At 40.9% G+C, this 27859-nt stretch overlaps 1 protein-coding gene across 4 annotated transcripts; it reads right to left on the bottom strand.

Moving 5' to 3' along the window:
• Positions 1 to 419: 419 nt before the first annotated feature.
• GAS2L3 (growth arrest specific 2 like 3) lies at positions 420 to 27450 on the bottom strand. 4 transcript variants are annotated; one of them, XM_048501440.1, is made up of 10 exons: positions 27211 to 27268; positions 23120 to 23272; positions 19540 to 19572; positions 18924 to 19092; positions 17054 to 17172; positions 13188 to 13329; positions 9185 to 9248; positions 8292 to 8430; positions 7215 to 7322; positions 420 to 6780 (listed from the first exon to the last, which is right to left on the bottom strand). In XM_048501440.1, the coding sequence occupies exons 3-10, from the start codon at positions 19555 to 19557 to the stop codon at positions 5401 to 5403; spliced, it is 2139 nt and encodes a 712-aa protein (XP_048357397.1). In that variant the 5' UTR covers positions 19558 to 19572; positions 23120 to 23272; positions 27211 to 27268; the 3' UTR covers positions 420 to 5400. The 4 variants fall into 4 exon arrangements, with proteins under 4 accessions (XP_048357397.1, XP_048357398.1, XP_048357396.1 ...); XM_048501441.1 differs by lacking the exon at positions 27211 to 27268 and adding an exon at positions 24354 to 24496; XM_048501439.1 differs by lacking the exon at positions 23120 to 23272 and having other exon boundaries at positions 27256 to 27450.
• Positions 27451 to 27859: the final 409 nt, after the last annotated feature.

Raw genomic sequence — 27859 nt, forward strand, 5'->3', positions numbered from 1 at the left:
ATTGCCCAACGCAGTAATTTCCAGAAATCTTGACTCAATAGAGGATCTGCAAGTCACAGCACATTCCCCCCTCCCATCTACAGCTGGCAATAACCAGAATTTGCTACAAAGGTGCAAAGTATAGTTGATACTAATGAAGATGATTTGTAATCCTAACTTGCAAAACCACGCCTTCTAACTGCAACTTCAGGTTGTGAGTTGGAGGCAAAATCCAGTCTGTATTAAGCCACAGAATGCTCATTTCCCCGTCATCTTGTTTCCCAACTCTATTGACTACGGAAAAGCTGGAAAAGGAGATGACAGGCTGTGCACAAAGAGAGCACAGGGCCATGGCTCATTCCTATGCTTCAGATACTGCACTGTAAAAAATAAAAGTTTAATTGCAAATTACAGGGTTTTTAAAAAAAAAAATCAAAAGGTTGTGGTATAACGGATTTTATTGCTTAAAACCAGCAACTGGGCATAGAACAAAAACAGGACGTAAATATTCAGAACTTGACATTTTTGTATATAGATTCAATACCAACAGATATTCTGCATGTTTTTAAAGGATTAATTTTTTTCTGCTTAGTTATTATGTTTACAGTAGTTTGTCAGTTTATTATATCATTTGTTTACTTGCCTTCCGAGTGCTTTTTCAGAATTGCCTTATTAATTTTGGAGAGTTCTAGGCCACTACAGCACATAGCTGACAAGTTCATTGGTCACTACTAGAAACTGACTAAATACAAACCGAGGCGTTACTCCACAATCTTTTACAGGGCAACCAAATGTGATGGAGGCACTCACATGTAATTATACTTAAATTAATCGTTGCAAGAATAAAGTAGAGGTTATGACAAAGCACATTAGCAAGGGAGAACCTAAACCTTCCCCCATCCCCACCTCTCCTCACCTGCTCCACAGCTTACATTTCTTTCAGCCCAGATCCAATACTAGAAGTAAATCATTTTAGAAGTGTTAGAGCTTTACCTGTGTGGTAGATTGATAGATGGGCATGTCTTTGCTTCCTTGGCTTGTGGACTGTTTTTCTTAAAGACACCCCCCCCCCTTTGATTTGACTGTGAATGGGTAAAAATACAGATGAATCTGATCCTCAAAACATGGATACAGTTGCTTAAACTAGCACCTGGAAGAGGTTTACAAGGAAAGCCTCTTTTACAGACATTCCTAAACAGAAATTCAAAAGTAGCTGAAAATAAAAACCCAACCCTAAATCAAATTTACTTGGTTTTAATGAAGTTATGTATGTTGGCCTTGAGGGTGGAGGACAGTTTTTCGACCAGCTGTCTTGTCAACCTTTAGTGGGTTGGATGTGACATCTCCAATCACTATTAAGTGATTTTGAAATAATGCTGAGGAAAATATAGGATAAAGCACCATGTGTCCCCATGTTGATGTCACCACCCTCCGCTAGATACAGAAACATCTTCAATAAGTTCCAGTGGCTTATAAGGTTATTCCATCCGGAAGTGATGTTACAAACCACTAATTAACACTCCTTATCTGTAACAGACTTGCACTGAATTGTCTTTGCATGGAAGATAATTTATTTCCATGATCTGCCTCAAGCGTGTTGTTGCAGAAACAGTATAAACTTATTTTAAATACTAAACAAGCAGGAGCCTCTTTAGTGTAACATGAACAAATCTAAAACTTATCTGCCTTGATTCAGCAAACCCACTTGTGCACCAAGCAGATTGCTGCAAACTGGAAAAACAGGCTACTTGAATAATCAGGCATCAGGAGAAAGACTACTGAACTTGTGGGGCGAGAATGAAGACCAAACCAACATTGGAAGTCCCAGCAGTGCATGCTATACAAGACATCCCAGAAAGTATACTGCTTGTGGAGAGGGGGGTGTCTCAAAAAAGCCACCCGTGGCCATTTAAATAAAGAACATGTCAAGAATATGTTGACCATGTAACCAATGCAAGAGAGTGGGAATTGCTGGTGAGGGAGGGAAAAAAGGAGTAAAATGCAGACCTTTGTAGTAAGTAACTGGCGTAACTTTTAGATTGACAAAATCAAATCTGCAACTATAAGCCAATCACAATATTTTCACTGGCAGAAAAGGCCAGTTTTGGAAGAATAGAAAGAGTAGGCTGAAAAATAAACTCTGTAAGACTGATGAAGCCATGAGCTTTCACCAATCTGAGCAGTCAACCAGGTACAGAAGTCTATAGAGGTGGTCATATTAATTGCATCTGTAAGAATTTGAATAAGTATTAGATCTTCTACAGGTAGATTCTGTAAGATTTACAACTGCGCTGTGCAGTGAACAAATAACAAGGAGTGCTGTGAAAATAAAGTGTCAGATTTAGTAATGTGGAGGCAAAAAAGAAATAGTTGGCATAGTTTCACTTGTGGAAGCAACAGCACAACAGCTGCAGCAACACACAGCATTTAAATATACTTTTAAAAAGTATGATTTAATTTAGCTCTGAAAGTGTATCAGTAGAAATACTCTGTGCTGTCTTGCGAACAGGGAAGAATGTTGATGCCAGCCACAATTTCTTAGTTGTGCTTTTGTTTACGCTTCCTGTGTCAGGTATATATCTTGGGTGCCAAGGGGAATGAGGGGTGTGGACTGAAGGGCAAGATTCAAAGGGCTCTTGGTTTGTGGCTCATGCCCTTTGGCTTTGGACACATGTGAACAACCACATCCTCCAATGAAGAATATGCACAGGTCCAATTGTATCGAAACTCTACATATCTGTTGTAGGCCATAAGGGCTTGGCTTGCTCTGCTTCTATTTTCAGACACAAGTTTCTTGAGCACAGAAAGATCTTAAACCTCATAACTGGTTTGACTAAGCTGCATGGACAGCAAGTTACAAAGCACATCATATCCATTCTGTGCACACAAATCTTTTCAGAAATTAATAGTTTCCCCATATATTAAAAAAAGCAGATTAATGTCTATAGAGACTAAGAGACACCAAGACAGACAATCCTGTGGATTAAGCAGCTGGAAAAATCTACATTCTTAAGTATAAATTAACTATCCAAGTGCAACAGTAGTCTTCTGTATTACCATAGTTAGTAGCTCCATGTCTCATAGGTTACAAAAGTAGTATTTTCAAGTCTATAGATAACTGAAACAATGTGCAGAACTGAATGATTAAATTGCCATTCTATATTTGATTCTTGTGAATATCTCTTCAGGGCAGTTTTCAGACAAATACGTTATACTTCCAGGTACATTTATTTTCTACCCCAGCCAAGGGCCCTTTATAAAACTTGATTGGATCCAACTAACAACTACATCCAAACAGGGGATCCCATCAAATCCACTTGTGGAAGTGGCACAGGGCTGCACTGACAAATTCACTCTCCCTGGGGCACTTGCCCTGGTAGGATGATTTTGCTGGAATGCGACCAACGCAGCCCTCCCCAGCACTGGGACATGGTGCTGGACACAGTCAGCTGGCCAGGGCTATAGCCGGGGAGAAGCACAGTCAGCTCCCTCCAGTCTTTGCTGGCATTACAGCAGCAGTCTGGGCCAGAAAGGTGGCCTAAGTCCATTCACCCCAGGGGGGCTTCTTGGTGATAGGGAAACTTTTTTTAACTGTTCCAGCCTCCCCATGGAACTGGGAAGCCTCCCTAGAAGTGGCAGGGCCTACTGCTGCCAAGTTTGGATGGGTGTCTGGTTTGAGGACTTGTTGAATTGGAAATGATGGATACAAATTTGTTGTGTATTGGTAAAATAAGACACTGGACTGGAGATTCTATTTGTGCTATATCTCAAGATGCATTCAAAAGCATACCTACAGCCACATTCTAGCACAACTAGTCAGGTTTATGTAACCTTTGGAAGTGCAACGAGAGCATATTTGGGGAGGCATGAATGTGAACATTTTAGGTTTAATCAACCATTGTGATCAATCCATCGTTTTTGGCAGAAACCAAAATTTTACTCAGCAAAGAGGATTTTTTTTCCTTGCTTGCATGAAAATGGATCAGATGATTTAAGATGATAAATTCTAGCTTTGAATGATCCTTCACAAGAAAAACTCCATTCAAAAAGAACAGTAAAACAGCAGGAAGAACATTTCGACCTCTTCAGTTTATTTGTTATGGTCATTTTCTGTTCGCAGAGGATTAAAAGGGGAGCATTCCACAAAACGTGACTCTACACCCGCATTCTGAAGTGGTGCAGTCCTTTCAACCACTTCTGTTCTGACACCTCATTCTCCAGCAGGTGAAAACCAGGCCTCACACCCAGCACGTTATTTAAATAGGGCAGGCTGCACCAGTAGTGAAAATATCAATGCAGCAAGGATTGCATTAAAAAGTGGCCTTAAAATATTGTGATACCCACATATAAAAATAATAATCAGCAGCTTATTTGAAAGGCATTTAAACTGTGCCTATAAATATAAGTGAGATTGGAAGGAAGCTCTCTTCGCACACACAAGCATATTGCTCAGAATATTACAGACGGAATATTACTTATTGTATAAAGGTAGTTTGGCTATTGCAATGTAAGCATGCAGTCTACCAAGTGCTGTGGCAGTATAATCTCTGTCTGAAATGAAGAATCACACAAAATCAGTGTTTATTGAACAAGTTTTGCGCAACATGCCTAGTTTCATGTGCTTAAACTCAGCAGATCTCAGCATGGCTCAACCTCAATTGATATTAGGAAGCCAAATATACACTTGGATCAAAATAATTATAATAGCATCCTGTGATTAAAACAAAAAGTGCACATCATGTTGTTAAGGCACTACAGCGGTTAGTCATATTTAAGGCAAAGATTTGCAAAGTGATCTAAGTGGTACTGAAAGCTTAATTGGACTTTCACCTTACAAAACTAAAACCGTTTTAAAAAGTCAAATATAATCTGCATTCTGGAGTGATCAGTCTGATCCCATCTCATGCCTGTTACTAATCTAATCTGGATATTTCTAACCAATTGGCAATAAAGAAGTTCTAATTTAAAACAAAAATACAACAGTAAGGCCCAATTCTCAAATTCACTTTTGGATTTTTAAGGTCATTAGGAGAATATCTGTCATAAATAATCCCTTGCTCTTACGACTGTAAATACTAGAGGTAAATGCTAAGTAGAAAAAGTTCGTATTTGCTAACATAGAAGTTTACTGTTCTCTGAATTTCCAGTGGCACATACCAGGTAACAACATATGGGTCTAAAAATACTTATCATACTAATCTGATAAAAATGCCATCTTGTAATGATTTTATCACATTAAGTATGAAACGTGAAAAATGGAAAATGTTTTAAGCTCCCTTTACAAGTGATGGCTAACACAGCCCAAATCATACCCTTTTAAATAAAAGTTTCCATTTAAGTTACTGTGTTATTTGACATTTGTGTTAACTTGAACAAAGCAGCTATAAGAACAGATGAATGCCAGTAAGTATTCCTGGTGTTTTACTTCTTGAGTTTCTTATTTCCTGTCATGACAAAATAATTATCATCTTGTTTAGTCTTCAAAGGAGGACTATTTAGCCCACCAGGTGTTCCTTTAACAGTTGTACTTAGGGCCTTTGCCTTGTGAGAAGGATTTTTATTAGCTGAAACACAGATTTTATCACTCTTCTGCGGGGCTTTAAATGATGACGGATTTTTGGGGGCAGCCTGTATTGTCTTCTTCCTGGTCTCGGCTATAGTTGATGTCTGGGGGAGACGCACAACTGACAGTGGAGTTCGCTCAGGGCATTTTGATGGGCTGGATCCTATCTCAGGTTTTGCCCTGCTGCTTTGGACCTGTACATTGGCTGAAAACTGACTGCTTACAGGTGAAGATGCAGTTTTACCTCTTGTTTTTGCAGCAGATATCAACTGTGATGATTTATCTGCTGTAAGCGAGGATGCTGAGCCTAGTGGTTTAGAACTAGCAGCAGTTCTGATATTTTTGGTTTGTTTAGTTTCTGGCATGCCTCTGGGTGATGGTAGAGTTTGAGAGGTAGATTTAGAAGCAGATTTTGCAATAGACTGTTGCGAGCATGTTGGGTTAGGAACTTGAAGATTTCTGTTATGTGTTCCTGAATGTTTTGTAAGAGGTGGCCTGGACTTGGCACTTTGCCCAACTTTGCTATTAGAAGAAACATACTCTTGTTTGGAGGTCCCTTTTTTAGTTGTCCCAGGAAGCTCAGAAAGTTTACTTGCTGAACAAGGAAGAACAGGATGAGATGCGGTTGGAGAATTCCGGGGATGTGCAGGTTTGACTGATGACAAAATACGCTTTGAAAGCAATTCTGACGAAATTGTAGCAGTTTTTAGTAAGGCAGATGAAGCACCTTTATTTGTAGGTTGTATAACTTTTGACGTACATGCTGATTTATGAGCAGGAGATGATGGCTTTTTAAAAGCAGTGGTGGAAGATTTAGAAGATGGCTGGCTATTTTCTGAAGGCCCTTTTGATTGGGGATGGCCCAATGCATATTTGATTGAAGAAGGTGTGTGCGCTATTGCTTTTGAGGAAGAAAGAGCAGCTGATTTTGGACATTTAGACACTGCCTGCTTCCTCCTAGGTATGGGAGAGTTCTTTGGAACTGAAACAGGAGTAGAAGGCTTTGAATTTTGCTTCTGATATGTATCAACAGCTGATATAGGATTCATGAGAGGCGGTTGTGGGGTTCTGGAACAATCAGGAACCATCTCACTAGATGTACCTTTTTGAAATGCTAAGATTTTTTGCTCCAATGTTGCAAACTGCAGCACTCGACAAGGGTCATACTTAAGTAGGAAGCCTTGAAGAGTATCCCAGCCTCCACCAACACGTACCATCACGTGCTTGCCGTGTAACATCTAGCAAGAAAAGGGAGAGAAAAAGATAATAGAATATCTGCTTAAGTACTACAATTTATAAGCAATATAATTTGAGAAATACAGATACAATTTGTCCCAGGATCTTATAATTCTTCAGCCAGCTCTTCCCAGAAGTTACCCAGATATCCTATTCTGTTCCTGAAGACCACATCATACATCCTATGTAGGCAGTGAAGAACAGGGCAGTGGAGAACAGGGCTATAAGTAGCTAACAATGACTGATGCAGATCAGCTATGCTGAAGTTTCATCTAACAGCAGGAAACAAGAATATCCCTCCAAATCAGTGAATCGTTTGGGATAACAAGGTCACCAGGCTAATGTACGTTCAAATGAGATTAAGTGAGCAGAAGCATCAAACAAAACAGACCATTCTAAAATGGCAAAGCAAAACATTGTGAGAAACTGCACTTACTCGAATGAAGAGTATTCTGTCTCCCAATCTATAGCGTCCTTCAGATAAATACTCAATTGAAAATCTATGAGAGCAACTGCAAGGAGGATCTTCCGCAATGTGCTTAACCTGTATTGTACATGATTTTGTGTTAGTTTCTTGAGTTGTTTTTAAAACAAAAACTTAAACATGAATCACCTATTTTTCTATTAAAGGTATTACACAGAAAACAAGGTAACATCCATTTCAACATGGGGGTTCCTTTACTTCTGCAGTAAGATCCCGTTTACATAAACTCATTCAGTGCTGAATTAACATGTTTTACTGTATAGTTTTACATAAGGAGATATCATTTTTGTCTGCATTTTAATTTACTTTTTCTTGATAATTAGTCAGGACATTATGGTTGTAATCGCAGGAAGGGTTAACTATTAAACTCCTTTAAGATCAAGAAGATCTAAGGATCTAGCCGTGTGCATGATTACAGCCTGTTTAGGAATCTATATTATCGTATAAAGGTAACACCAGATTAGAAACTCTGGGGTGTTGCAAACTAGATTATTAATAAAGTGAGATTAGTGAATAATACTGTATTAATGGTTTGATGACCAAACTGAACTAATAAACTCTGAAACTGCTTAAGAGTAGATCATTAAATTTGTTATCTGTTGCTGTATGCATTCTCTTGGTTCTCAATTTATTGTACTTCTACTTTTACTACTTTTTTAACAATGTTGCACTTAATACTGTGCTTTGTTCAGGTTTCTGCTTTGTTTCAGATTTTACAATCTCTGTTGCTTTATATCTTCTTTTTCCTTTTTCTCATTCTATTGATTGCATTGATTTACACTGCAATCTACCTTGAAATTCAGTGAGAAAGACAGACTATAAACATTTTATATATACATATATATATTTTCCCAATATACATATATTTATATTTTCCCAAGTGATCTTTGACATGCATGATGTGAGTGTATTTGCTTATTCACTTCAGTGGTATAGCATGTAATAGGTAGATAATTCAGTGCCAACAAATTTCCAGTTGAAACAGGCTTTCAGAGTCTTCATAAGATAAAACAGATATGTGATGCTTACCGCTTCATGTAACTCTCCATGCTGACAACATGATTTGGGAGTGATGACAGAAGCTACAGGATCAGAAGACATGAGGAGAGTCTCTTCCAATTCAATTTCTTTCTCCAGTTTTACTAGTACAGGAGGTTCTACTCCATATCTAAGGGGAAAAGAAAGATGATAAGAACAAAGAGATAATAAACATAAGAACATCCCTACTGGATTACACCAACAGCCAACTAGCATACCATCCTGTTTCACATAGCGGATAACCAGATGCCCACGAAAGGCCTAAAATATATTTAGGGTTAGGCAGAAATTTGTACTATAGCTATTTCATGTAGCTAATATGTACACTGTGCTGCCAAGTACCTGGTTCACAAATATGATTTACTAACAAATTCAACTTTTATTTAAAATAAGGGCAATACTTTGAAAGTATGCTGCCAGAGATGATTGAAGACTCAATGCTGTAACCTGCACAGCTGGATCCCAGCCTTTGGGGACACCTCTTTGCCATGACATTTTGACTTGTACACCAGCATACTGTGGATTAGAGATCTCAGGATGCACACTGGCCATTGTATAAAAACAGAGATGTGGATAATGTCCCACAGATTGATGCCACTGGTGATACCCCTTCTGTTGAGCATCAGACAACAAACTTGGAATTATGAGAAATGTTCAACTTCATAACTAAATTTCAAAACCTGTGAAATTTTGATTTTTGTTAATTATTGTATTTCAATCCCTGTAGACTTGGCTTTTGCCGGGCTCATCATATTGAATTATGTTCTGGTGGGTATCATTACCCAAACTGGTATTTCTTACATGGGGCCAGGATCTCTAAAGCAAATTTGGGAAATGAGTTGATTGCTTCCAATGCATTCAAATAGTCTACCCAGAAAACATACCTTGATGCAATGCGACCAATTTCTAATAGACAGAGATACACCTGTCTTGGATCCTTATGCAGGACTGTGAGAAAAATAAGGAAATGTCAGTGATTTGCTCTTTGCATTAGTAGTTAACTTTTATTTAAGAAAAAACTGTTGCCGCTAAAAACAAAGGGAACTTCATAAAACAAAAATAGGAAATTGCTGTTTAACCTTCACTAGGGATGGGAAAGCACAAAGACGAAAGAGAGATGATAGGGAAATTATTAAGGGAGGAGGGTACAGTATAAAGGAACAGTTGCCACGCTCCCCATTGACAGACGGAAGAGTCAAAGGTTTATGCCCAAGTCTGAGAATTTTCCACTCCAACATAACACTGCTGTATTTCCCTATCTAAAAATGGTCAAATGAAGGGCCTTAGGCCTCTCTTTAAAATAAAATGGGTTCAAGAAGGAGGAGGGCGGGTGGGGGACCCCTGCTCCTTCCCTCCAGGAGAGCAGCCCATATTGTTTGGGGTGGGAAAGGGTTGGGTGAAGGGGAGGCGGGGATGGGATGGAGTGTCGTGACTCCTGCACACCCAGTAACTAGGGGTTTGTCATTGGACATTCCATCCCTGGCTTAGGCAATTACGTATAAGGATGACACAAAGCCTGTTACAATCAATCTGTGGCTTTCCAAATGCTTTGAGCAACACTGAGCAAGCTTAGTGACAGATTCCTGTGGCGGTGGAGGGAGAGAATTTGAGTTATAATTTTTGTCAGTTCCATTTACTAGGAGAAATTGAAGCAGTCTCTGTCCGCTTGGCTCATACGTCTATAAACTATGGCCTGTTCTGCACGGGCCAAAGAAGCGGCTGCACACTGGCATAATTTATGCTGATGGACCCTCGGGACCCACACACAGTCCCGTGTGAGTGGCCTCGAAGCTGCCGCAGCCCACAGAGATGCCTCTTTTTCGGCTTCCCCACTTACCTTCCATCCCTCTGGAGCTCCGCAGGGACGGAGAGGCACGGCCACGCTGCCCTCCAACCTCTGTGGGTTGAAGGGTAGCAGGGGAGTGCCCCCTCATCCCTGCAGAGCTCAGTAGGACAGAAGGTAAGTGAGGGAAAAAATGGAGGCGCCTAAAAGTGGTGCCTCCACCCAGGTGCCATTTGCACAGCATTGGCTGGGAAACGCTGTTTCCCAAAAAACTCGCTCATTGAGCGAGTTTTAAAACAGCATTTCCCCAGCAGTTATGGGGGAAAAAGGACAGTGCCACCTTGCTTCAGAGGCAGCAGCCATGTAAATATCGCCCCAGAGACAGTGTTTTTACCATCCCTGGGATGCTGTTGTTGGCCTGTGCAGAATGGGCCACAGTTTTGGAAAATATTTGAAAGGGAAAATGAACAAAAACATATGCAACTTTGAATGTGTCAGTCACTTTTGGAATTCCACAAAAGCAAAAGTGTAGAACAGCAATTACTGCTAACTGAAGTACAAATCAATGCATGTGAACCAAACTTTATAATCTTAGTTTTTAAAAAATCTTGTACAGTAAAAGTTGTGTCTCAACAAGCACAAACATTTCACAATTGTTTAAGAAATACTTTTTCATTCAGGGTTGGGAATACATGGGTGTGGACTATTTAAAAAAACACCAGGTGATTCTTAAACCGTAATTAACAGACACAACTGTGAACTGCTTGTATTAATGAGCTGTTAGAGATTTCACTCCATGTGAAAAAAAACAAGCAAACAACAAGCAGAGCGATCTGGCAGCTTCCGTTTTCAAGACCAGCCTGAAAACTGGAGGCAGGAAGCCCAGCCTTCCAGAAGCAAAACTCACATAAAATCCATTAACTTTTGACAATGTGACTGCAGCTGAAGTACTTTGAAGAAGGTAGCTCTAAATTTGATTATTTTCATTATTATCTAGATAGAAAAAATCAAGGGAATATAAAACACAATTCTAATGCAAAATGTTTATGGCAAATATATTATTGCCATTGCAAGAACAGAGGTCTTCCTTGGCTGTCTAACTTAGTTACCATTCCTTTCAATCATGTTATACTGAAAAGAAATGTTGTGTGTAATGAAGGGGAGAAAATTGATCATTCAGGGAAATTCAATTACTGAAAAGCACATGGTATGCTCTATATAGATTTGTCAGTGGTCCATGCACTAGATGGACACAGTTTATTCAAGAACAAAACAAGAAAAAAACTGTACAAGAACTGTTACTTTCTTTGTTCCCAAGTTTGCAAATGCTAGAGTTAGGAGTATGGAAAACCGTTAGACAATGAAGCATTAGCTTCAACATACCATATTAACTGCTGCATCCTCCCAGTGGCATAGCACCCATGGAGATGCCCTGGGCTGAGCAGCAGTGAAGGCATGGCCGGGCCATCAAAGGGGTGTGGCATTCTAGAGGTGTTCCGGGGCGGGACAACGCTGCAGCAGGGGCGCAGGGCGCGCGTGCACCCTGGGCGCAGTTTCCCTTCGCTCTGCCTCTGCCTTCTTCATACTCATCTCCCTTCATTATCAACGCAGTTTGACACCAATAAAAACAGAATACTCCATCATGGACCACAACTGATAAAACCCCTCAGAACTGAAATATGTTACCTACTTCCTGTTAGATAGATCATTCTGCTGAAGGTCAGATAGGAAGGACACCAAAGGTGCTATGGAAATTTTTAATCTGGATCAAGTGAGAAATTTCACAGGTACAAACAAGTACAGAAAACTAGATAACCTCCTTTTCCTCCAGACAGTACTTTAGGCATCAAGATCTGATCTGCATTCTGTCATCTTTTCTACCATCTTTTCTAACACCTTAAGAGAGGCTGATGTTTGACTGCATTCCTGTCTTGTCTTTTTTTCAAGCTTTGAAAAGAAAAGGCCCCTGCCCATCTCTAGGAAGGCAGTGAGATTCATACAACATCCAGCCAGCTGCCTCGTGACTGTCACCATACAGAGCTGACATTTCTTTAGCTATCAATCACTCTTCCTGGAAAGCTGCTCACTCTTATGGGGCAGCACCAACCCCTTCAGGGACTTTCCTTGCCCACTACTGGGAAACAGATTTTACCCATTGGCTGTCAGGTCTAAAGCACAGGAGCTTTTCTCATTCTAAGCCGAGTTGGTATCCAAAGCTCCCGTCTATGCCTTGCCAGTACTTGTGTGAATGCACACACATTTGGTGGCACAGCGAAGGCTCCAAGAGGTTGTAAACACTGCGAATCTTCAGCTCTCAATGCAGATTTTGAAAGTTTGCTACAATCAACACATCAGAGTATTAATCAGACCAGTCATTACATCAAAGTAATATATGACAATACATCTGACAATACCAACAGTTTAGGAGACAATGTTCCTTACTCCATTAAAAAAAAGATATGATGTTTTCAGTATATTTGTCCAAGTTAGTGTTGAAACTTACAGCCCCATTCAAAAGGCCAGCTAGCCGGCCGTGGCACTGCAGTCGTGGTGCTTTGCCACTCCCTCAGACGCTTCCGGGCGGTGTGGGGAGGCTTCAAAAGCATAAAAGCCTCCCTGCTGCCAAGACGCCCCCATTGGGTTCAACACACTTACACACCCAAAAAAGTGTTGTTAAGTCTCAAGTCCCTACCGCCTGTGGAAGCAGCCTTTACGCACGCACGCACGCACGCACGCACGCACGCACGCACGCACGCACGCTTTAGGATGGGGCTGTAAAATCCATTATGTTTTTTATTTTTTGCTTCTGAAAAAGTTCTGGAGCAACAGAAAGGAAGTTTTTAATACCGTATTTTGGTTATTTGATATTGCTCTGCATTAAGTGAATGGTCATTAGGTATAGTTTTCAAAACTATACCTTTCATAACAATACATACCCTGTCTATACAAACAAGTTGCTCTCCAACAGAATCACTGGGACTATTGCTTACCAATTCTTACCTTTCAAACACATAAGTTAGTAACACCTTGCAAGTGAAACAACCACTAATGCAACTTCATGGAACTGTTCTAAGAAATTGCTTCCATTATTAGGAATTAATTACCTAAGCCTTCAGATTCAAAGAGGTAAGTCTCATCCACCCCAATGCATTTACACCAATTGAGAAAGTTGGCAGTGTTATCTCTAGCAAAAAAGGATCCAGAAGGTGCATCCTTCTTACAGGGGACTTTTCTCAAAGGAAAATTCTGGAAAAAAACAGTGAGATAAAATTTATGACATTATTATTTAAAAAGAAAAAGGAAGACTTGAAAAATACATTTTATAATAACACAAAAACCACACAATTTTAATTAACAATGGTATACATGGAAAATATAATGGAAACATTTTAGAAGATTTTCCAAGAAAAGCTGCAACAACAAAAACCTGTAATGGGCATATTTTGGTAAAGATGGAAAAGGTTTTGACTGGCTGCATTGAGAACTAGAATGAGACAGGAATAAATAGACCATGCACCAAAGTTTGTGGAGACTAGGTTTTAGTTGTCAGAAACACTTTCTTCAAAAGAAAAAGGTGACCCACAACTGACTGACTTGCTAGTTGTCAGTGAAGAAACAGCACTTGGAACTACATTTTTAAAACCTTAAAAATACTTTACTAGCAAGATATAGAACAAGAGGAGTAGCATTTCAGATGAAAATCAGGACAGTGCCTGAAGGCTGTACCAAATACTGCTCTAGTATCTAAAAGCAGTAGAAGGCTGTCAGCAGCCTAACATGAGATTCACCAGAATTTATAAACAACCATGAATTCCAGTTCATATGCAGTTTAAGAACATTTGCTTTGGGCAACTAAATGAAATACACAGAAAAATATTTTTCCACATTTCCTACATTTATCTGCTACCCTTCATAGGAGCATAACAATTTTTCCATGTCACATTTGTTTTCAATCTTGTCCCATTCCAAATCTCTATGCGTGTATACACCAGCATGTACACTCCAGCCTGCCCTGGACCTGACTTCACCTGGCTGAGCACCACCCTCACCGCTGCACTGCAACCCCACTGGTGTTGCTCGCTAAAACCCAAAAACAAAGCCAGGGGAGTAAAGTGCACAACCAGACAAAAGACTAATCACCGTACTCATGACTGCTGGCACACACTAAGACATTGTGGCACTAAACCACACACTGAAGCATTGATACTGCAATTTAATCAATAATTATAAAGTACAAAATAATTATAAAGTACAAAAATTGTGCAAAAGTGCAAAGGTGATACATACGCACACACAAAATTCCTATAGCATAATAATAATAATAGCAGTACAGATAACATATACAAATTAGTCTACTTAAGGTATAAACAGAACACGTGTACTTTCCATCAGTGGCTTAGTCTTCTCCACTGTAATTTTGAACAATTTTTGCACTTTATATTTATTAAACTATCAACGCTTAGTGCATGGTTCAAATGCTGTAGTGTGTGGTATAGCAGTCAGGAGTACGGTGATTAGCCTTGTTTGTGACTGTACACTATTCTCCCCTGGTTTTGTTTTTGGATTTTGTTTTTCCTCTTGGAAAACAGCTGCTTGGCAAAAGAGTCTGATGGCAGAAGTAGCACTCTATCATGGGTCGACATGGATGAGGAGGAGGATTTCAATTCCCTTGAGTCCAATTGGAAACAACTTGTGCCTCAAGAAAAAAAGATTAAAGATGCACCATCAAGCTACGTCCAGTGGTGGGATTCAGCAGGTTCGCACCACTTCAGCAGAACCAGTTGTTAAAATGATGCTTGTAAACAACCAGTTGTAAAATTATTTGAATCCCACCACCGGAACCGGTTGTTAAATTATTTGAATCCCACCAAATCCAATACAATCAGAAAGCTCCTACCTCATTTTTAGAGTCTGAGAATTTCAAAATCAGATGGGCAAATATTTTAAATAAGTGTTCATCTGACTTGATGTTACTCATAACAGACTATGGATTTTTTGCGGATTATTTGTTTCCATATCATCTATTCTCAACCACAGAATCACTGCAACAATCTCCATTGAGGAGAACACATGCACCAGGATTGTGCTTTAAGAAACTCTACCAGTTGAATTAAAGGACAGCAGCAGTGGTTATGGTGGAAAGGACTCAGATATTGATTGAAAGCACACATATTTTGTTTATATCTTAAGTGGACTAATTTATATGTCTGTTACCTGTGCTATTACTATTATGATATAGGAATTTTGTATGTATGTATATGTGTGTGTGTGTATCACCTTTGCACTTTTGTACAATATTTTCACTTCATTTATTAAAGTAGCACTCAAGCCCATTTTAGTTTCAAATGAAATTGGCTCTAGTAAAGGGGGTTGGGTAGAGGGTAGACCCAACTTCATTCCCTCAATGACTGCACTGCTGAAGACAAGACTGTAGCAGCAATGTCACTTGGCGAGTGTTAAGGAGGCTGTTGGTATATGTGGGGGAGGGTTGTAACGTGCTTGTTACTTGGGGAGGGGAGTGAGGGGGGATTTCGGGAGGCTCTTGCTTGGTTGGTTGGAGAAGTTGTTTTGACGTAGGGGGTAGGGCATACTGGGGTTTTGGGAGGGTGGTTGTTTGGTCCAGGGGTTGGAGGGGGAAATGCAGGGGCGGATTGGGAAGGTTCTTCCTTGCTGGCCTGAGTGTTGTTCTTTTTGGGAGGGGGTAGGGCATGTTGGTGTTTCAGGAGGGTGGTTGTTTGGGGGGTAGCGAGGAGGGAGCACATGTGGGAGGATTGGGGAGGCTCTTCCTGTCATGACCCTCTTAGCCAGGTTCCTGCCATTTTTCTTTCTGCAGATTGCTTAAGGGGCATCCTTGAGAATTGCTTGTACAATTCTGCCCCTTATCTGGCTCCTGCACCTGGACTGGGTGTCTTCTTCCCAAGTTCTCACTGTCTGAAGAATATGTGTGCACGTGAGTGTACTTTCCCACCATGGGGAAGGTGGGGGAGGAGGAGCTGTGGGCCTGTCGTATCTATACTGGTGGACATAACGCTTTGCCTGTTCCAATACATTCAGTTCTGACAATATATGCCAATCAATAATTAAGAATTCTATTTCCAAAGTACTGATTCATTTATTGGACAAATCAGGAGTTGTGACACTTCCTCAGCAGGGCAGGTTGTTTGTCTTGGGAGGGGGTAGGACTTCCTGGAAGTTTTGGAGGCTGGTCACTTAGTATGGAGGTTGGGAGTGGGAATGTATGTGGAGGATCGGAGGGGGTGTTCCTTGCCATACTGTGGGATTCGTGATGCGGGGGTGGGGGATTCTGGAGGACTTTTCAGGAGGGTCCTCATGTTGTATGGGGTAGAAGAGGGTGAAGGGATTCTGGGCATTTAGGATGGGGGGAGGGTGGACTGTGCAGGTGTATGACAGGCTCCAGGACAGCAGCAGTTTCCCACCCGCTGCTCCAGAGCCCTGCATCCTGTTTGGGTCGGTGCAGGGGTTGGGATTGGGATTACACTTGAAGCCTCCCAAACTCCATTATGAATACCTAAACCTTTAACCTCCTCTCCTTCAACTAACATACTACCTGAGCAGAAATATACTTTACAAACTTTCCAGCATTCATAGCTTTGGCCAACCCCCTTGCACTAAAATGGTACAAACCACCATGGTATATCACAGATTTCCAGAAAACCAGGGAGTAAAAAAACACTGCTCTGGTGCTAGCTGTAATGCCCACACTTTGCTTCCAGAGTCAGTTCCTTTGAGCAGCTATGACCTACATGCCTGCAATGACAGCAACATGCATGCTCACTTGTTCTCAGTTGCAGAAACTGCCTTCTGGAGCTGCCATGATTGCAGAAAATGCAACAGGTGTATTTAGGAGGATAAATATGCACATGAACACAGCCAAGCATTAGCCAAAGGAAATTTAAATACATGGAATTCAACTTTTATGTTCAAATGCTGTGAGAAACACAGTACTCACCCTTAAATCACTTGGATCACAACAATTTTTAACTGTATTTTGAATTACTTCAATCAACATGCACAGTAATACACCATTATCAATTTCTTCCAACAACTGTTCAGCTGTAAGTTCTATACCTGTAAAACAGGGATATCGTTCCTTACTGGAGAAAATTCAAAGCTCTCAAAAACTGGACAATACCTACGATTCTGAACTTTTCTAAAGATTACTAGCTGTTCCTGAGCATTCCTAAACATAGTCAGAGTTAGAAGGGGCTTTGAAGGCCATCATTTCCAACCCCTAGCATCGCTATCAGGTAATGTCCTAATTTCTGGTTGAAAACCTCCAGTGAAAGACAGCTTGCCCCCCACAGTCCCACTCTATTGTTATTATTATTATTTATTAAATTTGGTATACCGCCCACCCTGGAGGACTCTGGGCGGTGTACAGATAAAACCAAAACAACAATCAACACAAAATAAAACCAATAGACAACATAACACAATTCAGATAAAATACATTAAAATGCCAAATTCAGCATCAGAAAACCTAAGTTCAGGCAGCGTCCAAGAACTCCTAATCCCTCTCCCAGCAGGGGACTGGCATAACAGCCAGTTTGCTGATACATGGGGGTTGTTGAACTGTTTTCACAATTCAGATGTTTCTCCTCATCTCCAGCTTAAAATTATTTTCCTGTAACTTAAGCCCATGAGATTTTGCTTTCCCCTCTGGAGTTGAAAACAAGTCTCTGCTTTTTTGTACAGAGATAATAAAAGATCTAAACATATTTTCAGGCCCATTCCAGTTTCTACCACGTAGACGTAGCTATTGCACAGGAACATAGAGGCGGTGTCCTTACGGCAACCAAATTAGTTACAATTCTTGGACTGCCTGCAGCATCTGCAATCCTTTCAGTGTGGGCAAATTACACAATACCCACTTTGTGCTGTGGGTTGTGTAGGAAGACATGGAAGTGGAGGATGGACATAACTGATTTGTTAGGAAGGGTAAGAGACAGAAAACACCCTACAGTCTCCTAACTGGTTGTCTATTTGTCCAAACAAGACTGACCAGTAACTGCTCTCGTTTTTCCCACACTGCTTTCTCATTCCAGCTAGGACCGTAAAATAGCCAGACTAAGAAAGTGACAACAGAACCAACATTGAGCATGCCTTAAAACAGTGCCATTGGCCCTCTATTGATGTCATGGTGCAACGGTCTATATTATCTACCCTAGCTTTGCTAGAAGTGCAATTCAATGTTAGCTCACCAGGAGATGGTAAAGGAACATTTTTGGCTTTACTTGAAAACGGCACCAATTCTTTGCAGAAGGTTCTAGCAACTGACCCTCTTTACATACATATTTTTGGACTATCCATTAGCATTGTGTGTTTGGATGAAAAGAATCGGGGAGCCATTGAAAATATTTTTCAAATAGACCCCAAAAAATCCAGCTGTACAATGTGGTAAAGAAAAGAAATATACCTGGGTGAGGAAATGAAAGTTAGTGGGCCTAAACTTAGTAGCTGCAGTAGCTTAATGTGTCCCAGGTACAAAGCTCTCCAATGTGGACAGTTCATTGTTTGCAATGAGGGCACTTTTTTGCTCTTAGGAAACAATAAACACAATTAACTTTTTGGGGATATCATGCACCAAACTACCACTGAATAGTTCATTAAAAAACCCCAAAGTGTGATAGTCACTAAGTTCTGAGTTTTTGCAAGAAAACTGAATCTAGGATAGGTAATTACCGCTGAAGTGACAGACTAACTTCATGTTATCAATAGTAATAAGAATCGGCCTCATAATGCTAAACTTTGTCTGACAGTGGTTAGGAGGATGGCTATTCCAAATTTTAAAAACATATAAATATTAATTTTAACTTTACCCAACAAGCTGGATAGCCAGATTGACAGGTCTTCCTGCATAGGAACCAGAGTTGCTTCATGTCGGACTGATATCCACTGGTCATAAAGCAGGACATCTGCTAACCCTGGGCCATGCCGTGGAGTCAGTGGACTTCGTGGACTTAAAGGGGGGTCATCTCCAAACCACACCTAAGGGTGATAGCAACAACTAAAATTAACTACGGCTAGAGTTGGATACATTTAACAAACAGAACATAGAAGTTTTTTGTCAAAATGCTAACAATGTTCATTCAAAAATTATACAGCGGGGTATTACATCATCTTTGAAAGCACCAGCATGTTGTCTAAATGATTCACAATTATGTTCTAAACAGCAACAATACTGAAAATTGGTGAAACAGTTTTTCTTTATAGGGTGCCACAATCAATGGAATCTGGGTCTCAGGACAAAAAGCTAATGAAAGCGCCACACGATGGAGAGTTCCAGTTTGAAGCTTTCAGTTAAAGAAGGTTTGTGTAATGCATGACATTTTCTTTCATAATTGAGACAGGATAAATCAGAGACTCTGTCAGGCTAAGGTTAACATAGAGAAAGATATAATAATAAAGATTATTTAGATATTTCATTTTGCGTACCTGAATCATATGCTGCATGGTGATTGGTCCTTACTAGGAATAGAAAAAAGACACATTTACATATTGGAGTTATGTCTAACATCATATAGCAAAACGGCCTGTGAAAACATAAACACTGAATGTAAGTGACTAAGCCATAATCATCAAGTAAGCTTCCACAGCAAAACAGTGGTATAAACCTAGGCCCTTCCAGCCTGTATTCTAAAGCTCTAACTGCTGGCTTTCATGAAATGGCTGCTGCTGAACAGTAGCAAGGCCTAGTAGAGTCATGCACATTGAATGGTGTCAAGTCACCCAGAGGTTGCTGTCAATATCAAGGTGGAACCTAGACGTCTCCCAGAATTAGAGCTGAACTCCAAATGACAGATCTGTTTCCCCTTGAGAAAATAACTGCTCTGGAGGGTGGACTCTATGGCATTATATTCAGCAGAGACCTTTCCTCTCCCCAGTTAGTGACCTCCTCAGATCCTACCACAAAATCTCCACGAATTTCCCTGTCTGAAGCTGGCAAACCTAGTCAGGCCTCCCTCAAAGGCCAAAATTGGCCAGGAAAGGGCTCTGCCCCCTCCTCCTTTTTACTGACAGAACCAAGCCTTGGAACACTGAAGTTGCCTAGCAACAACCACTTAGGTAATCCACTGCTACGGGTACTCTTTTTATAATTTTGGAGTTTTCTACCCTTCCCCCCATTTTTTTTTAAAGATTTCAGATTGTTTTCCTGAAAATCTGGCTCTTTTCAGATTTGTAGAAAGATCTATTTTGTCTGCTGATCACTCCAGTCACCAGATTTAAGTATCCAAAGGTTTGGCTGACTTCGCTATTAGTATATAGATTTGTCAACCACATTGCCAACCTTCTGCCAAGTTGCAATATATGTATCTGCATGTGCACACACATGCTTGTAAAGTACTATCAAGTCACTTCCAATGTATGGTGACCCTATGAATTAATGGCCTCCAAAGCATCCTATCATTAACAACTCGCTGAGGTATTGCAAATGGAGGGCTGTCGCTTCCTTGATTGAGTCAATCCATCTCATATTGGGTCTTTCTCTTTTACTGCATACACATACCCTCCTGGCTTCAGCGTCGCTAATACTGGAAATTTAAGATAACATCAGAGATCTATTGGGCTTTCTAGTTTAGCTATAGCCAATCTGAGAGCACAGATATATTCTGAATTTGTCAAAGCGCAAGTTCCACTACTTCTCTCTTGTCCTTTCACTCCCTCCACTCTAAAGGGAAAGGTCAGAGTATAAACAGGGCATTACTAATGAGAGCATTATGCTTCCCCTCGAGTTGGTCCCATGGAATAAATTTGCTTTTAGCATAAAAACTCCTTTGTCCTAACAAAAAGACTGAGTGAGAGGCTTCATTGACTGCTTAGAAGGAAAATATGGCCACAGCAGCCAGGAAAAAAGCCGTTCTCATTAAAGTAAGGAGCCCCACACAAGCAAACAAGGGCCTTAATATGCCAGCTTCCAGAAGAACAACAAAAGGCAGCCAAATTTACAGTGCATATGCAGGACTTGAACAAAGCAAAATATTACAAAAATGTCCAGTATCTTTATTTTTCAGGAATGCCTCTTTAGAAAGGGTGGAAGGGAAATGTCAAGGCAAAGAGTTTTAATGTCAAAGCTACATATTTTTTTAAAAAACTGATTCATTTGATAACATCATAAAAGTAGCCTGTTAAAATGCAATCTGTATTTATGAAATGGGTCTCAAATTAGCAGCCATGAAATTGGACTGTTCAGCACCACAGAGTTGCAGTCTATATGTGCATTACACGCTTCTAGCCTAGTACTGCTATTTTACTTAGAATTAAGTCTCTTTGAGATAATTCACCCACAAGTAAGTATATACTTCAATCCTAAAATCACTTTTCTGACAGTAAGGCACACTGAATAGATCTGAGTAGAATTCTAAGTAGTCCTGTTTAGGATTGCTTTCATGGTATTGCACAAGTACTTGTGAAGAGAGCCCCTTTAACCAAGGGGTACTTAATTTCGGAATAAATATGCATAGATCAGGTTGCATGGGTGCTTTCAGGTGGCCATAGCTGGGTGACAGCCACTTAGGCCCCTTCTGCGCATGCAGAATAATGCACTTTCAATCCACTTTGCAGCTGGATTTTACGTTGCAAAATAGAAAATCCACTTGCAAACAACTGCGAAAGTGGATTGAAAGTGCATTATTCTGCATGTGCAGAAGGGGCCTTAGAATCTCAGCTTAGCATGATTACATGGGGTGTACTTCTTGGTAGGAAGACTGGTAGGCTTCATCAAGCAGCCAATCACTGCTTGTCCTACGCTTGGCTGAAGTTACATGGCAACGTTCTAAATGTGAAACCACCCTTTGAGCAACAGCAGAAAAGGCGTATGAATCCCATCAGAAATGGTAGAACTGCAAGGAGACCATCCACAGGCCAGTTAAACATTTATGACTTATGCTGCTGAACTGAGCTGACAAGAGGCCTGAGGAAAGGAAGTGCACAGCCTGAGTCACCCACGGAGCAAGCAGTTCTCAAGGATGTAGATGACTCACACTCATCGTCTACTTTCACCCTCACAGCTGGCATCCCTTTCTCCCTGTCTGCGCACAATTCATGACAGATTTTAGTCAGGAATTTAAGGTTGACAGAAAACTTGATACAGATGTTGCACAAGGCTTAATGCATTGCCTCAAATGGCCTTTTAATATATAGAATGCCAAGAACACAATCCTTTTATTCGGATCAACCCAGTGGCACATAACGGCATGTAGGGTTTTGAGTTCTTTATCAGGCCAGATGTCATAAAATAAAAAAGAGGGCTAAAGTAAACGTTTCAAGCCATGATTTTAAAACCTTTTCATGTATTTGGTAGAGATGTTCCAGTAGCCAAAGAAGATACTGTTGCTGTAGGTCAGTTGGCATAAGACACAGGGTAATAAAATCATTAAACTCCATAGCAACCACCCCCCCATTGTCTCTGATCCCCTCTTAACCAGAGACACTCTAAATCCCTTTTCAAAAGACAGAGTAAAAATTGCTTTCAAGTCATTGTATTTTCAGGAAATAAATTTACTATATTGAGCTGAATTAGGTAGCTGGTACCTCATGTTGTGTTTTTATATTTGAATACTCTTGCTAATTCTTGAAAAAAAATATTTTTCCTCCTCTTTTTCCTTTTGTAACATCTGGCCCAATGAAGAACTGATACTTGAATGCTTGCATACTGCTGTGTTCCACTAAACTGGTTCTAATTAAAAATATTACATGGATTGTGTTTTTGGCTTGTACCTTAAGACCAACATGGCGTGAACAACTAGTATTCCAATTTATCCCTGCCTGAAGAAGAGTTCTGTGCAGCTCAACAGCTTGTTCCCTTCTCAACATATCTGTCCCAGTACCCACAAAAACATTTTGGATACTGTAAAAGGCTTTCACAGCCGGCATCACCAGGGTGTTGTCGTTTTCCAGGTTGTATGGCTGTGTTCAAGTAACATTTTTATCCTGATGTTTCGCCTGCATCTGTGGCTGGCATCTTCAGAGGATCTGAAGATACTGTCTGCTTTTAGATCCAGACACCCCACTTCACCCCAGTGTTCATTCATTTGGGAGTGCAATCATCATTAGCAGCTGACGCCATTCTGTACTGCAGGTGTACTCATATGTCACTTCAGCAAGAAGTCTACAGTGAGCTCAGAAACTAGGCAACTGATACAAGAGTGAATTCAGCAGTCATTAGCAGCTGAAATATAAATGAGTCAGCCTTAAATTTAGAAAAAAAAGTTGATCACACTGAAGATGTTCATCTATTTATGTCAAGATAGCTCATGTGCTTATGACAAGACAGTTGTGTGAACACCCAAACGGAAGAGATAAAGGCACTCCCTCTAAATACTGGCAACAGCTACAGTTGGCCTGGGAGAATGCTCATCTGTGCTCTAAAAATGTTATGACATTTTTGAGTGGAATGTTTGTTTTTACTTTGTGGGCCAAGTCCAGACAATGATAGGCAAATGTTAAGCAACATTTAAATCAGTGGGATTTTGGCACTGCTAGTTTTCTTTGGATTGCACATCACGTAACATTTCAAAATATGTGAGGGAAAGAAAGCTTCTCCCATTTGTAAAGTATTGCTTAACAGCCATTTACTAAATTTTGCAACCGTTTGTGCTTAAATATGAAGTTTCCAAATATATGCTAGCAGATGGTCTCTTATATGGACTATTTTGGTCTAATCAATTAGACAAAGAAACTACCTGCTTCTATTCAAGTAGCTTTCTTTTGACAGAACTTAAGCAGCCATTTTGTAGAGGAGAGTTAGCTCCATCAAATTTCAGGCTCTGTTTGATCATTGACAACCAATCGTGAATGAGTCCTGCCCCGCTCTTTCAAACAGTTTTTAGCAATGTGTTTGTTATTTATAGTCTGCATTTCTCACTTGGGATTTAGGGACAGAGTGAATCAATACAATTGAATGATGAGACCTACAATAAACAACTTGTATGCAATGATATTAAGAACCAGCCAGAAATCTCAGGAAAAAGGAAATGAAACAAAACATAAGTATTAACATGACACATTAAATCATGCAAAATTCTATAGGAGGATCTTAGATTCAGCAAGCTATACATAGTAGTTTAGACCACAATCACTAGTAATTATTTCAATAGACTGTGGATCATTTAGTACAGTGCAACACTATTGCCTGTATAAGAAAACACCTCAGTTTGCAACAGTTTGTGTAAAGCCAGGAGAGTGGGAGCCATCCTGACTTCCTCATGGAGGCCATAAGGCTGGGGCCACAACAGAGAAGCCATGTGTACCTGCAGTTGTTGATTTTGCCCATGTGTCAATGTGCACCAGCAGAAGACCCTCCTCCAATGAGTGAAGCTGTCGTAGCAGAATGTAGGGGAAGAGCTGGTCTCACAGTTATGAGGGTCCGAGGCCATGAAGAGCTTGTATGTGATAGCCAGTTCCTTAAATTGAACTTGGTAATTCAGGGGCAGCATTCTCCATTTAGCTCCTGATAATAGTGGAGCAGCAGAATTCTACACTATCTGGAGTTTCCAAATGGACTTTAAGGTGAAATCAATGTACAGTGCATTGCAGTAGTCTAGTCTCAATATTACAGTGGCATAGATGCAGGTGGCCAGCTCAGTCGTATCAAAGCAGGGGTCATCCTTCAGGCTAGGATGAGTTGGAAGAAAGCCTTTTTTGCAATGCTTCCCTAGTAATAACCTTGGACAGAGGATGGAGCAAAGTACAAACTAAATTTAATCCACAGTAATTTTGCCTCCAAGGGAGATGGGCAGGTTGCTATAATTCACTTCATTCACGCAAACTGCTCATATGTTTGAAAGCAAGCTCCTAATGTTCAGGGTACATGCCCAACATTCGTCCCTCATCTAAACAAGGGAAACTGCAATGACTTGTGGAGAGCATCTCTCTCTGCTATTTTCCTCTTTCCCTTCCCTGAAAGCCCTCATAGCATCTCTTTTCCTTCTTTTTTCTCTCCTTCCCACCTACCAGCCAGCCTACCTTTGTTTACCTCCCCCCCTTCAACTTCCTCTCCTTTCCTCCCCCCCGCCCAATAGTCTTTGCCTGGAAAACTATAGTCCAGCTGCATGGTGTTAGCTCCTGAGCCAAGATATGATGGGGAACTTGCAGGGGGAACTTCATTTGCCCTTGTATCACCCTTCTCACATAAATTCCTCTTGCCCTCCTCCCTGCAACTCTGCTTTGCTTCCTTCTTTCTTCCTATCCCCTAACCTTTTATCTGTCCCTAAATATTGAAAGGTGGCATGACATATAAGTGATATAAGCAAGTGATACTTAATCTCAGCCTAGGGGCCATCACACTCTCTCAGTCTAACCTACCTCAAACGGGTGCTGTTGGGACAGAATGGATGAGAGGGGAATGATGCAATAAGCCCACTTGGGGTCTCCTTGGGGAGGAACACAAAGCATAAATAGATAATAAAATAAATAAGCATAATTATTTGCCCTAGCAAATATCCTTACCATACTGCAGTACAATACTGCAGTTTGTACTGCCTTATCCCAAAGTGGTTATTTACTGGTTCAACAGGTTTTAGAAATAGACAAAAATCACATTTAAAAACAGGAAGACAGATATACCAACAAATCTTAGATCTTATCAAGCATAATAATTGCATGCTATCCATGAAAGAAAAATCCATAGAACACCGACTTTCCATACTTTTTATGGCATTATTATTATTATTATTATTATTTATTTATTTATTTATTGTATTTATAATCCGCCCTCCCCCAGAGGGCTCATGATTCACAGGATGACCTGAGCAAAGCATTGTTAGGAGTTGCAGCCTAAACTGAAGTCATGAGGTTATTTAGGCACTACTTTAGAAACAAACACTGAACCTATTAAACGTTCACCAAAATCTAGTATGATTTACTTTGGCTCTGGCATCTATTCAAATGTGATATTTGCAACCACATACATACAAAAGGGCCTGTCTTCAGCACGATTCCCTTTATACATTTACTCTGCAATTATTTTTAAAAAGCTTTTTCCTGGGATAAAGCTCCACTGAATAACATGGGTCTTATTTAGGTTGCTAACTCAAGATTGGAAAATTCCTGGAGCCTGGGGAAGAATCTCAGTAGGGTTTAATGCCTCATGTTTTCTCCAGGGGAACTGATCTTTGAGTTTGGGACACGGTTACAATTTCAGATCTCCAGGCCCCACCTGGAGATTGGCAACCCTAGGATTCTTTCCTCCATGCACACCTGGTGTATATTGTGCCCTATATGAACCATATCATGACTAAATGGCCTGCACGCAGCTTGCTTTAAGATTCCCACATATTTCTGTCTAAACTAAAAATATACTGCATAGCTTTGGGAAATCACAGAATGGTATATGCAGTGCACATTAATGTGGACAAAGTTACTTGTCTACTTTACGGGTATGAAAACTTTCATTTTAATATGTAAATACATTACCATTGAAAAATGGCACCGTTGCTCAAAACCTTGAGAAAACTACTTCCCTTCTGTAATTCAAAACCTACCTAGGTACTTTGAGGCCTGCTGAGTTAGGAAGACAGAAATAAGGATGACTATCTCAACCTCAAGTATCAAGAGAACCACGTCCCATAATTACCCAGTGATACTGTGTTCAGGTCAAGTTTGGAAGCCAACCTCTAAAAATCTCTGGGCAGTCTCTGCATTTCTTCTACACTGCATCAAAATATATACCATCTTCTCTGGGTTGTATCTATTTGAATAAAAAAAGCTTTAACATTTTATCTACACCTAGGAGTAACTTCTGGATGGAAAAGTAGAGCAAAGTACCTCTTCAACTGCAACAAGGTAAAATTCATGATTTCTCCGTACAATATTAAATAGCCAGAATTTCTGATTTCACAGCCTATCCCAGGAGACAACCTTGAAAATCCCCAATGAGCAGACAGAGAAAAAGGAGCCTCTTTCCACATATACCTTTGCCCTTATTAAAGCAATATCGGTGTCAAAGCTATCCCTAATAACCCCCCACTGAGAAAGCTGGAAGGCGAGAGAGAGGAGTTATCAGACATGCCCCTGGAGTATTTCTGAGATAACGATGCCCAGCAGCATGGCGGGGGGCGGGGGAGGTGAGATGCACAACAGTGCCCCTATTGCGGGAGGGGTACTCACTCAGAGCAACAGCCTCCAGACTCAGGCTCCTTCCTCACACATTACCTGCCAGGCGCGCGGGGGCAGCTGCGGCGAGGCTCTCCGGGGCTCCCTGATTCATTCGGCGGCGTCCGCCTGCACAGTTCGAAAGGCCCAATCAAGAGGTGCGAGGAGGAGCTAAGAAGGGAGGAAGCACCTTCCGCGGGCTGCCTGGGGCGTGGACGGTGACCGCCTCCTCTAGGGACTGGCATCCAGCAAGCTGTTGGGGTGGTGCCGGCGCGGATTCAAATCAAAGCCCAGCAGCGGCTTCCTGCCTGCAGGCGGTTGCTGCTGCTGCTGCTGCTGCTGCTGCTGAGGCAGCGTCAGGTGACAGCCTCTGTGAGCTGCTGCGGATTCCTGTCTAGGGCTGGAGGCATTTGGGACTGGGCTGGAAATGGAAGCTGCTGCTCACTATCGCCTGCGGCTTGCAAGCCCGTTCTCACGTGTTGAAGGCAGGGCGTGGGCGACAAGGTCAGCGTGTGTTCTTCTGTAGCTTTCTTTTCTTCTTAGACGTCGGAGAATGGCTTCCAGGCAACACGCAAACATATAAAAAGCACATCGCCATACAAAGGCTCTTTCACATACGACACATTTTCCGTGTGAGGAAATTGGCTCAGGACCAGGACAGACA

The sequence above is a fragment of the Sphaerodactylus townsendi genome, linkage group LG06 (assembly GCF_021028975.2).
Source record: "Sphaerodactylus townsendi isolate TG3544 linkage group LG06, MPM_Stown_v2.3, whole genome shotgun sequence".
In the NCBI taxonomy this organism is placed as follows: Eukaryota; Metazoa; Chordata; class Lepidosauria; order Squamata; family Sphaerodactylidae; genus Sphaerodactylus; species Sphaerodactylus townsendi.

Excerpts from the sequence above, each read along its gene's own strand:
- GAS2L3 (XM_048501439.1), bottom strand. Across the intron at positions 13,330-17,053 it reads GTGATCCAAGTGATTTAAGG|AATTTTCCTTTGAGAAAAGT; the intron begins GTGAGTACTGTG and ends GTTTTTTTCCAG. Across the intron at positions 8,431-9,184 it reads ATTGGTCGCATTGCATCAAG|ATATGGAGTAGAACCTCCTG; the intron begins GTATGTTTTCTG and ends TTTTCCCCTTAG.